Source organism: Peromyscus californicus, unplaced genomic scaffold (genome assembly GCF_007827085.1).
Source record: "Peromyscus californicus insignis strain IS unplaced genomic scaffold, ASM782708v3 Scaffold_18__1_contigs__length_77618521, whole genome shotgun sequence".
Taxonomy (NCBI): Eukaryota; Metazoa; Chordata; class Mammalia; order Rodentia; family Cricetidae; genus Peromyscus; species Peromyscus californicus.
The window spans coordinates 57,994,530-58,006,903 of NW_026294480.1; the positions used below are offsets into that span (position 1 = coordinate 57,994,530).

General features: G+C 44.1%; 1 protein-coding gene across 3 annotated transcripts in view; it reads left to right on the plus strand.

The window, feature by feature from the left end:
* The window catches only part of Iqgap2 (IQ motif containing GTPase activating protein 2), a 277,678-nt gene extending 274,067 nt beyond the window's left edge, over positions 1-3,611 (plus strand). For all 3 annotated transcript variants that reach the window (XM_052743525.1, XM_052743527.1, XM_052743528.1), the window contains exons 34-36: positions 257-394; positions 1,866-1,974; positions 2,672-3,611. In XM_052743525.1, the coding sequence (XP_052599485.1) occupies positions 257-394; positions 1,866-1,974; positions 2,672-2,785 (361 nt within the window). In that variant the 3' untranslated portion in view covers positions 2,786-3,611. The remainder of the gene's footprint in view (positions 1-256; positions 395-1,865; positions 1,975-2,671) is intronic.
* Positions 3,612-12,374: the final 8,763 nt, after the last annotated feature.

The following is a 12,374-nucleotide window of genomic DNA, read 5'->3' on the forward strand; positions in this document are numbered from 1 at the left end:
TTTTAAGACAGACACTCAGTTCAGAATGCCTGAGAACACAGCACACTTTTTTTATTTTAAACGCCAGCTTCAGGCGCTTAGGAAATCCCGTTGGGTAGTGGTTCCAGAGCAAAGGGAACATTGTCACCTTTTATCAGGAGAGGAGATAGCACAGGTCAGTATGGGGGACCCCCCCTGTGAACGGTGGGGTCCCTGAGCATGGCTGCTGCACTGCCTGGAACAGCTTGACAACAGGTAGCTGTTCTCGTTTGCTCAGAAATTCTCGGAGATCGATTAAACTGGATGGAAAAGCCGAACCCAAGGGGACGAAGAGGGCGAGGCCAGTGAGGTACACAGCAGCGAAGCTCCATGACAAAGGTGTCCTGTTGGGCATAGACGACCTTCAGACCAACCAGTGAGTAGATGAGTGTCTACCAGAACACCGCTGCCCTCCACTCACGCAAGCTCACTAAGCGTTCTTCAGCTTCCCTGGGTTCCTCAGAGGGCTTGGTTGGTTCCATCCGGGCTTAGCATGGATTACAGATCACTAGTAACCTGGTGCTGATGTGGTCAGTCCTATGAAGGGGGTGTGTCTACAAGTTATGTGTTCGTTTGTCCAGTGTATGGATCCTCGGATCTTCTCTTGGTCCCTTCAAAAGAACTGGGTCAGAGCAGTGGGCATAAAAGGCCGCCCTCCGGTCTTGGTGCGAGAGTTGCTAACGATGTGGATGTCTTTGCGTTTCAAACCCAGGAGCTGTGCCAGCCCCTGGTCAGAACCACCTCCAACAGCGTGCTGGGAGTGTGTGAATTCAAGGTGGAAGGACCAACAGAAACCCACCAGGCACAGCCCCAGCAGGCACACCACACATGCAGGGGCCATGAGCTCCATACCTTCTCTTCTGTCTTCTTTTGTCTCAAGAGAAGTCAGCCACTGACTTTGGCCTCCTCTCTGGGTCTACCCCCACTCCCCACCCTACCCCCACCATCTTCCAGGGCCTGACCCACAAAACCTGACTATATAAGCTCAGAGAACACACATCTTCCTCTCTTGAAGTTTCTGTAAAAGTTACTATCTACCGTACTCTGCCACCGCAATAGTAGTATAGGTCAATGTCAAGGATCACATCTGCTATTTCCTTTGTACTAAAGCATATAACACGGATCTTAAAAGGTTTTATAATAGAAAACCCAGAGCCAGATACCAGGGTAAAGTAAAGCATGTAACACGAATCTTAAAAGGTCTTATAATAAAAAACCCAGAGCCAGATACCAGGGTGAAGTAAAGCATGTAACATGAATCTTAAAAGGTCTTATAATAAAAAACCCAGAGCCAGATACCAGGGTAAAGACTGAAAGATCAGAGAAGCAGAGCACGCCACAGCCACCACCTATTTCCTCACCAACTCCAGTCCTCAGACTGAAATCTCTGAGTCCTCACCCGAAAGGGTCTCAGCTGAAGCCTTAGTTCCTGTTTCCTTGAGCCTTATATACCTTTCTCCACCCTGCTGTCACTTTCTGGGATTAAAAGTGTGTGCCACCATGCCTGGCTCTGTTTCCAATATAGCCTTGAACTCACAGAAATCTAGAGGAGCTCTGCCTCCCGAGTGATAGGATTAAGGGTGTGTGCCACCACTGTCTGGCCTCTATGTCTAATCTAGTAGCTGGCTCTGTCCTCTGATCCTCAGGCAAGCTTTATTGGGGTACACAATATATCACCACAAAAGCATCCCATCAGTGGCCTTCAGACTGGCCATTTAGGGAATGGAGTCAGGAGGTGATGCGAGGTGTAGTCTACTCACTGGTCCAAGATGAGGCTCTGTTAGTTTCTTTCTTCCTTAAGGGTTTACTTGGGATTGCCCATGTCCGACACTTCCTCTTTTCAATAGGTTTAAGAACGTTACATTCGACATCATAGCTACTGAGGACGTGGGCATCTTCGACGTCAGATCCAAGTTCCTTGGCGTTGAGATGGAAAAGGTGCAGCTCAATATTCAGGTGAGCTGGGGTTTTTATGAGGGCCTCTCGGGGCTCTCTCTCCGCTATACACAGTTCCTGACAACATCGCTGCAAAAGCCTGGGTTGAATGCCTGGAACCCTGGAACTCAGACGGTGGAAGGAGAGAGCCTGCTTTCACACGTTGTCCTCTGACCTCCACGTGCACGCCACAAGAGAGTGTGTGTGTGTGTGTGTGTATGTGTGTGTGTGTGTGTGTGTGTGTGTAAATTTTTAATTATAAGATTGAAATGAAACCTGTGTCTGATATTAACTGGATAAATAATTTTCTTTCATGCAGTGTTTTTTTTCCAGTGCTGAAGTTCAAACCCAGACCCTCTCGCACACAAACTAGCTCTGTAGCACCAAGTTATGACTCCGGCCCTCTCTCTACCTTCAAACCACTTTCTTCCATGTAGGGCAGTAATTCTCTCAAGTGCCGCATTCTGACTACAGCATCCCTCCCTGTCACTTATGGACTTGTTAAAATAAAACTCTCACCTCAGAGCTGCACATCTAAAGTCCCTAGAGCCAGGCTCTGGGTTCCGAGTCCTTAACTAGCCTGTGTTTTTAAGCATACTAATGTTTCAGAAGCCCCAGCGGGATTATTGGACCAGCCAGGTTTATTTCGCCATCGATTCTTCTAGAATGTTTTTAAACGCTGATGTCACACAGATGTACTGTCACCCCTCTGTTGCAGGACTTACTTCAGATGCAGTATGAAGGGGTGGCTGTGATGAAGATGTTTGATAAGGTGAAGGTGAACGTGAACCTTCTCATATACCTGCTCAACAAAAAGTTCTATGGAAAGTGAGCTGCCTGCAGGGAGCTCATGGATTCTCTATCGCCTGCATCGAGAAATGAGTTCGTCTAGTATTTTTGTTTTAAAACATGATTGAAATCACTGCTTATAAAATGTGTGATTTTTTTTTTTAAAGACCAAAACTGTTCTGAAGAATGTAGCCACGTGCCTTTTTGATAATTGGATTCTACAGCAGAAGGAGAGACAAGGTGGGCAGATGAGACACACACACTGTACTGTGGCTGGTACAGGTACTCCAGCTGAAAGCTCTCAACACCCTGTGATTGGTTTCAAAGTAGGGGGAGAAAGTTTAGCTGACTAGGGACAAATGTATAAACCTATTTTCCTATGAAAAAAAATTTAAATGTCCCACTTAAATGATGTAATTCTTCATAGATTGTTTTATTATCTATGGAGAAGTAGAGATCTAATTAATTTGTAATGAATTATTTAGACATATAGCTCTAAGCCCTGTCTTCTGGGAATTATCAGTTTTAAAGAGAACTTTTTGTGCAATTCAAAATGAAGTTTTTTTTATAAGTAATTGAAAGTGATGATCCAATAACACTTTCTGTATAAAAGTATATATTTTATGTGATTTATTCAATTACTGAAAGTGCACTACTTCCTCATGGGAAGGCTCCTGGATGAGGAGTCACATGGACCACCGTGGATAGCAGTTATAGACCCCTACCTTCACCCCTCACAATTTATTTGAATACTTCAATTGTGCCTCTCAAATTTTTTTGTAATGCTATAAAATCAGTATCTAGATGGTTTTTAAATGTATTCTTTGAAAATTGTTTTATGTAAAATAAATGTTACTTAATTACTTGAACGTGGTTTTTAGGTTGTCTTAATAAATCCAACTCACTTAGTGGGTAAAAAACTCCTGGTGGGGCTTTGCAGGAAAAGAAGTCATTTACCCAGAGCTGTACAAATTAGGGTACGGAGTAAGCTGCTGTAGGAGGCAACACAGGACCTCAAGTTTAACCATTCACAGATGAGTGGATCCATGGGGGATCCAGAGATCCAGGTTGACCAATCGGCCTTGTACTTAACCACTCATTCCCAACCAGAGAACATAGGAGCCAAAGTTAAGAATAAAATACTTTTACGGAGGTCACTTCTACCTACTTCCTATTGATCAACAGCAGGTTACAGCCGGCAAGAATCATCGCCTCAGTCTGTTCGTGTGGTTATAACAAAATACCTGAAGCTGGGCACTTTGTAAAGAAAACAAATGCTTACTTAATTCAAAGTTGTGGAAGCTCTGAGCAGGGTAGCAGCAACTGCTTGGTATTATATAACAGCACATGAAGAAGAAACAAACTCCTGGGGTACCCTTGCTTTCCAACAACCCATTCTGCTGCCGCTCACTTCGTCCCAATGGATACAACCCACCCCCAATCCCTGACCTAGTCTCTTCAACACCTCATCTCAATACATACAACCCACCCCCAATCCCTGCACTCCAGGAGGGACTTGGAGTGGAAATGTCCGCATAGGAACCCAGGTGAGGGAGCAGTGTTTGGAAGCACAAGCCAGTGTTTCCTGGCATCTTTAAAAAGAACCTCTCTTGTTCCAGCAGCAGAGATGGCAAGCTGAATGTGTGAGTAAGGACGCTTGGATCATGCCAATGTCCTCAGTAAGGGACTCTTGGATCACGCCAGTGACCCCTTCCTGTTGTCCCCCAAGATAGGGATGTTCTTAAAGGTATCACAGATTGCCCTTTGGTGAGATCTGTGAGGGCCATAGCTAAGTGGATGACCAGAGAAGGAGGAATGTAATGAAGGAAAGGAGCAGCAACAAGCAATGTGGCCTTGCGTGCCTCTGAACTAAGTCTGTAGAGATCAGTGGAGCCAAAGCCTTGGCCACTTTCAGGGCTGGACATCCTCTAGACAGGGGGCAGATTTTCTTTATACCTCTGAAGTCCTGACTTGCTTCTTCCCAATTACAGCTTTTCTTATTCAGTGACATTTTATTAAAATTTCTCAAGTGTATGGAGATAGTGTATGTGTGCATTATTCGTGGGCTTCCACATGCCTGTGCATGCGTATGTGGAGTCAAAAGGTCAGCTTTGAATGTCGTCTTCTATTACTTTTTGAGATAGGGGATTGTAGATGTAATTCTGAACGGTTTTATTATATAAGAAACACAGAGCCAAATGCAGAGTTAAAAGCCCAGAGATCAGAGAGCAGTAGCCAAGAGCTAAGACCACCTTCTTACCACCCGCTGCCGCTGCCATCCTTCCCCTGAAAGAGACCTACTTCCTGTGTGTCTGTCTTTTTATTGACTTTCTGTTCTGCCTTCTCATTGGTTATAAACCCAACCTCATGACCTCCTCATCACTGCCTGTCTATACAGACCTCCAGGTCTCTATGGTTGGTATTGAGATTAAAGGTATATGTCTCCATGCTGGCTGTGTCCTTGAACACACAGACTCTGCCTGTCATGTGATTAGGATTAAGGGCATGTGCTACCATTGCCAGACTTCTGCTAAATGGCTTGGTCTTAGCTCTGATCCCCAGGCACTTTTATTTATTAACAAACAAATAAAATCACATTTCAGCACAAATAAAATATCACCATAGGGGCTCTCATCTAGAGCTTGCCTTTCAGCTAGGCTGGTTGGCCAGCCCCTAGGTTCCACCTGTCTCCATCCCACCCCATCCTCTCATTCCCAGAACTGTGATTACAGGCATGCACCACCACCATGTTCAGCTTCTATGTGGGTTCTGGGACTGGAACTCTGGGTCCTCTTGCTTATGCAAGCAAGCCCCTTCCCCACTGAGCCATATACCTAGCCCTCACCAGACTCCTTTGCCTTTGAAAGACCATTAACACTAAACATATAAAAACAATGGATCTTTACAAAGCTGATTCCCATATTTTGAGATGATCATGTTTAGTCAAGAAGGTTGGCAGCACTGTGTTCCCCTAACTTCTACAGTTACATCTGGCATTTTAGTTCGTTTTCCTACAGGGTCTCACTGTGCAGCCCTGGCTGGCCTTAAACTCGTAGAGATCCACCTGCCTTGGGCTCCAAGTGCTGGGACTAAAGGTGTGTATCACCATCCCTGGCCCATACCTGGCCTTTTAAAAAGACAAAAACCATGGCAGCAGCCCCTACTCCAGCCACTCTACAAGATGTGCTCTATGAGCTCCAGAAAAGACCTGTCCCCATTATTCTGGATGTCAGTGGCCAGTAAGATGCCAACTTACTTGGTTGCCAAGTAAGATGGGTGATTGTTGCAGTAGCACCCCTGCTACTGCCACCCGTTCACCATGTCCGAGCAAGGGGCTGTGGATTAAAACATAGAGACAAGAAACAGCGAGTCATTCGCCACAACAGAATGCACAATGCCATATATTGAAGGAGGGAGGAAACCTTAAATACAGGCTTACAGCACAATGGAGGATCCCAGGAGGGCAGAAGTTCGCTACCCAATGTTCTACATTCTTGCATCTAAGCTGTTTACCCCAAATGCAGGATACACAAACAAAGAACCTCCGGTGAGCGTTCAGGAAGAAGGAACTGGTCAAGGTCGGCAAGCAGGCAACAGTTTACTCAAGATGGGAATGCCAGGGCCTTACAGGTGATAACTATGTGGTATAAAAGATCAGAACTCTAATATGTCAGCCCTGGGGCGGGTGGGGCTATGTGGTGAATGGACACTAATTAGAGTTACTATTCATGGTGTGACTTTTATGACTTTTGTGGTGAAGTGCGGGTTAGTGGTATTCCTCAAACATCTCAAGAAGCAAACCACAGAACTGTGGATGGTGAAAAGTGCCCTGTATTTTGAAAGACCTTTCATGGATATTAGACCTTACTGCCAGTTAGCTTTTTGAAAATGCCATTGCATCTGGTACTGAAACTAGGACCTGGTAATAGGTTCAGATAGTTAACCAAGCTTTAGTGGAGCGGTTCTCAATCTTCCTAACGCTTCAATCCTTTAATACAGTTCCTCATGTTGTGGTGACCCCCCAACCATAGTTATTTTCGTTGCTACCTCATAACTGTAATTTTGCTACCATTATGAATCATAATGTAGATATTTTTGGAGTCAGAGGTTTGCAAAGGGCTTGAGACCCACAGGTTGAGAACCCCTGCTCCAGAGCTGTGCTTCACTCTGTCAGTTCAGTACCTGGCAATGCCTTATAAATAGTAGGCATGCCCCTCATTTGTTCAGTACTACTTTAGATGGACCTTGGATGGATGGGGCTTTTACTGATAACCTAGTGCTAACTGAGCATCCTTTCAACTTCCATATAAAACAGCAGGTATGGGCTTGGTCCGCGCCTTTGTTTTCCTTAGAACCTAAAATCTCTAAGCTCAAATACACTAAGCCCCATGTAACAGGAACTGAAGTTTCTGTTTATAGACAGGATCTCGTGTAGCCCAGCTAGCCTCAAATTCAACATAGCAAGTGGTGAGGATAATCTTGAACTCCTGGTGGTCCTGCCCTTGCCTCCCAAGTGCTGGGATTACAGGTATGCACCACCTCGGTCTGGTGAACAAAAATCTCGTTTTCTTTATAACAGATATGGAATTAGACAGATACTGAATTTGACCTTTGCTCAATAACCTGAGCCACGTGGGTGGTTTACCACTCTCCTGGGGGCTAATTAGTGGAAATACTTGTTGCTCCATGATGAGACACAAATTATATTTCTAAACCGAAAATACCAATTTAGGTTTGTAACAAGAGACAAAGACAGGTCTCCTCCTGGTTAGGTTGTAACTTACTTAAACCTACTGTTTGCTTAGAAAACAAATGTGGAGGTCTTAGGCAGACCAGGAAGTGAGTGGCTTTCTTACTTCCTGTGTTTTCACACCAACAGGCTCTCATATTACCACCACCAGCTTCTAAAAGGAAATTAGTAGGTGAATTCCTAGAATATTCTATTGTCTTTGGAGAGCTTTGAGTAGAGGCATGGAAACAGTGCCCAAAACAGGCAGGAGAGTGGCTGAAACGGAACAGCGGAACAACACTCCTAACTTCCTGAGATTAAAATTCACACCATGGTGATGCCATGTGTGCGTGTGTTTTGTTTTGTTTTGTTTTGTTTGTTTTGTTTTGTTTTTTTTTTTTTTTTGGGTTTTTTTTGAGACAGGGTTTCTCTGTGTAGCTTTGCGCCTTTCCTGGAACTCGCTTTGGAGACCAAGCTGGCCTCAAACTCACAGAGATCCGCCTGCCTCTGCCTCCCAAGTGCTGGGATTAAAGGCATGCGCCACCACCGCCCAGCGCCATGTGTGTTTTTAAACATTGGCATGTACCATCCACATGGGGAGAGGGCTAGACTCACACTATTTGGTGCCAGACAAGTTGAAATAGGGACTGTACAAGCCCAGAGTGTACATCAAGTAATTCCAGTAAGAACGATGCTGTAAAGCTGAGACTTCTTTGTGAGGAATCGTCATTAGCTCTGACAGGCAGGTTGTCCAACCCCACACAAGGGGCATTTACTATGAAGGTGACAGAGGGGTTGGACTTGAGTGACAAGGAACAAGAGAAGCAGAGGGATCGGTGTCTTTGTCCGAGAAGGGCAGACAATCATGACAGAAATGCTGTCAAGCTTTAGGACAAAATGGAGAAAACGTCACCAATGGACCATAATACAAAATGAGAAATCCCTCTCAAGGAGCAAGCAGAACTTCCATGATTTGTGTGGGATGTTAGGTAAAGCAAACGGAAGAAGGCTCATAGTTGGATAATGTGTATGTACAATTCAAAAGGCAACATGTAGCTGAAATGGCTGTTGGGGGGGGAAGGAGTGAATATTAATTAACTAAACAATGAGGTCAAAAGTTGGAGTAAACCATAAAAAAGTAGAAGAGAACTGTCTGATTGTATACTTTTATTAAAATTTCTCCTGAACCCCAATACCATTACAATGAATATACACCCACTTAAAAATACAAATAAAGCTGGGCATGGTGGCACATGCCTTTAATCCCAGCACTTGGGAGGCAGAGGTAGGAGGAACTCTATGAGTTCCAGGCCAGCCTGGTCTACAGAGTGAGTTCCTAGACAGCCAGAGCTACATAGTGAGACTCTTGTCTCGAAAAACAAAAACAAAAACAAACAAAAATATAAATAAAAAATGTGTGAAAGTTAATAGCATTGAAATTAACAAATGTGAACAGCTGGGTCAATGGTTAAGAACATGTGTTGCTCTTCCAGAGGACCAGGTTTAATTCCCAGCACCCACATGGTGATTCTCAACCATGGACAATTTCACAACCATCCAGGGGATCTGGTACCCTCTTCTAACCTCTGAGCATGCAAGTGGTGCACATATATACATGCAGGGAAAATACTCACATATAAAATGAGTAAATTAAATAAAAAACATTAAAAAATAACAAAAACGTGAAAATGAAAAATTCACTTCCAACTTCTGGAGAGATAGGTCAGAAAAAGAAATCGAACTATGCTCGGAACAAAAATGGAAACAAGATAAAAGTATTTTGAGGGATAAAAATCAGTGTGTATATAATGGAATACTAAAATTGTTTTGTGTCTATAATGAACATGTACAGACTTCTGTCATTAAACAATAAAAACATCAACTACTTGCACCACATTTCTGTTCTATTAGACGCAACTATTGAGAGATGATTTCAAGTATAACAAAACATGTATTTGGTTATATGCAAATACTATGCTGATAAATGTAAAGGGCATGAGCATCCTCAGATCTGGCTTTCCTCAGAGATCCTGAAACCACTTTTGAACATTGAAGGACACGTGTACTTGGAATATTTGTTTGTTTGATCTTGTTTCAGACAAAGGCTTACTATGTAGCTCAGGCTGGGCTAGAACTTGCAACTTGTCTCTAGTGCTGGGATGACAGGTGTGTATCACCATGCCTGGTTTAGAACCACATTCACTTTTCCTGGCTCTCCTAAAGCCATGGTTGACAAAATGCATTCACCCCCAACCCACAGCCCCCAAGCAGCAGCAGCAGCAGCAGCAGCAGCAGCAGCAGCAGCAGCAGCACTTCAGACCCACTGCATCAAAATCTCTGGAAATGCAGCCCAGCACTGTGGTTTAAATCTTCCAGCTGACTCTGGTCCATGCCAAATCCCATGTCCTACTCTAAACTCAGGTGTGGGAGTCCTCAGAGCTCATCATCACCCAGGAGCATGTTTAGTACATTGGTCCATGATGGAGCCCACAAATCTATACTTATACATGCAAAAAGTTAAAATTGCTTTTGAAGGTAGTTTCAATTTTCTGTGAATGATCTAATTAATAATTTATAATCTGAGGCTGGAGAGATAGCTCAGTGTTTAAGAGCATTTGCTACTCTTGCAGAGGACCAGGGTTCGGTTCCCAGTACCCACTCACATGACAGCTCATGGCTATTTGGAACTCCAGTTCAGCACTGCATGAACACGGTGCACAGACATACATGCAGGAGAAACAACCATACATATAAAATTTTAAAGAGAAATCTCTTAAGAAAATTCACAATTCTTAGAGAATACTAAAGAGAGGAAGAAATCTCTCGTTCAGTCCCCTCTCCCTTGGCTCTCTGTGTTGCAACCAAATTCCGAGAGACACTTTAGCAAATATGCAGAGAATTTGAGAATTTCAAGAGCCCTCTTTCTTCAAGGGACATTTTGTTCTAATATAACAGCTCCCAAAGCATCCTCAACACTCCCCGCCATTTCTGCCAGTCTTGTGTGTGTGTGTGTGTGTGTGTGTGTGTGTGTGTGTGTGTGTGTGTGTGTGCTCATGCATGTTCATATACGTGTGTGAGTACGTGGGAAGGCCAACGAATAACCTCAAGTATCGTTCCTCAGGCTCCACCCACCTTTTTTTGAGATAGGATCTCCTACTGGCCTGGAGCTTGCCAAGTAGGCTAGACGTCTGGCTAGGGAATCCCAGGGAATCTACTTGTCCCTGCTTGCCTCCCCAGAGCTGGGACTGCAAGGGCATACCACCTTAATTGGTTCTCACATAGTTTGTTCTGGGGATGACACTAAGGTACTCAAGCTATCTCTCCAACCCCTTCAACATCTTTAAAGGCTATACAGATCTACATATACTTATTTGCACGAGAGTATAATTTATTGAGTATAAGAGTATAACACTGATCGTGAAGACCACATACGCAAAGGCAGGAGACAGGTCCTGTTGTCTCGAGTTTTGCTTCCTACCGTTTCCTTTCACCAACAGCCAAACATTAAATGGAAAATTCCAGAAATAAACGTTGTAATGCCATTCTAGGAAGGAGGTTGAAAACTTACTCCAGGGGGCTGGACAGACAGCTCAGGGCTTCAGAGCACTGACGCTCTCACAGAGCACCTTGTTCAGTTCCCAACACCCACATAGCGGCTCACAGCCATCTGGGACTCCAGTTCCAGAGAATCCAGTGCCCTCTTCGGAACTCTGTGGACACCAGGTATGCACATGGTACAAACACACACAAGGCAAAACACTCAGAAACATAAAATAAATCTTTAAAAAAATTCAAACTGACTCCACTCTGACACAGGGTTTTATGAGTGGATCATTTTATCCTGTGTATCATAGTATATACACTATACCCTTGTTAATAACCATCTCAGTACTACAGTATCTGTCCCAGTATCCCAGTGCTTGTGACTGTATAAACCTTGTTTTATTTAACAATGATCCCGGAGCACACGAGAGTGATACACAGAGGGTATCATGACACATCAAAGAACAGATTAACTCCAATACTAAAGAGTAATGCAGTAGATTCAGGCAAAATCACTCTGCTAATACAGAGTTGGGCTCTCCGGGTTTCAGGCTTCCAGGGGGAGGTTTAGAAGCCTCTCTCTGGATTCAGGAAAACTACCATACTTCAAATCTTTGGCCTTCAAAAACAAAACAAAACTGTCACTTGTTTCATTACTTTTCTGATTTTGGGGTGTCTTACAATCCGTTGGAGAATGTCTTGAAAATCAGTGGTATCTCTCCCTCGGGTGAATTGCAGCATTTTACTTTTTTCTTGTCTGTGGTCCATAAAAGTGATGAACCTAAAAACCCACAGCATTTCAGAGAGGCGAGGGAACAATACCATGTTATTAATGTGTGCAGAAATATCTTGCTAGTTTCCACCTATCCTAAAACGTGCTTTCTCAAGAGATTCCAGCGGGCAAGACTTTTAAAATAGCGTTTAGCTGGGCAATTGCATAACTTACTGAGCAACCTATGAAGTTAATGAGTAAGTTAAGGTAAGAGGAGTAGATGGCCTCTCTCCGATGTGTTTTCTCCATTGGTTGAAATGTTGAGGGTCTACTTGGGGAAAGATAGTTAACATGCAATATTGCCCTTTTCAAAGCCTTTGCCAGGGAGTGCAGATTACCGCTGTGCTGGCTAGTTTCATGTCAATTTCAGACAAGCTGGAGTCATCTGAGAGGAGGGAACCTCAATTAAGCAAATGCCTCAGATACACACGCCTGGAGCGCATTTTCTCAGTGGTTGATGTGGGTGGGTGGTGCCATCCCAGGGTTGGTGGTCCTGGGTTCTATAAGAAAGCAGGCTGGGCAAGCCATGAGGAGCAAGCCGGTAATCAACATTCCTCCTTGGCCTCTGCTTCAGCTCCTGCCTCCAGG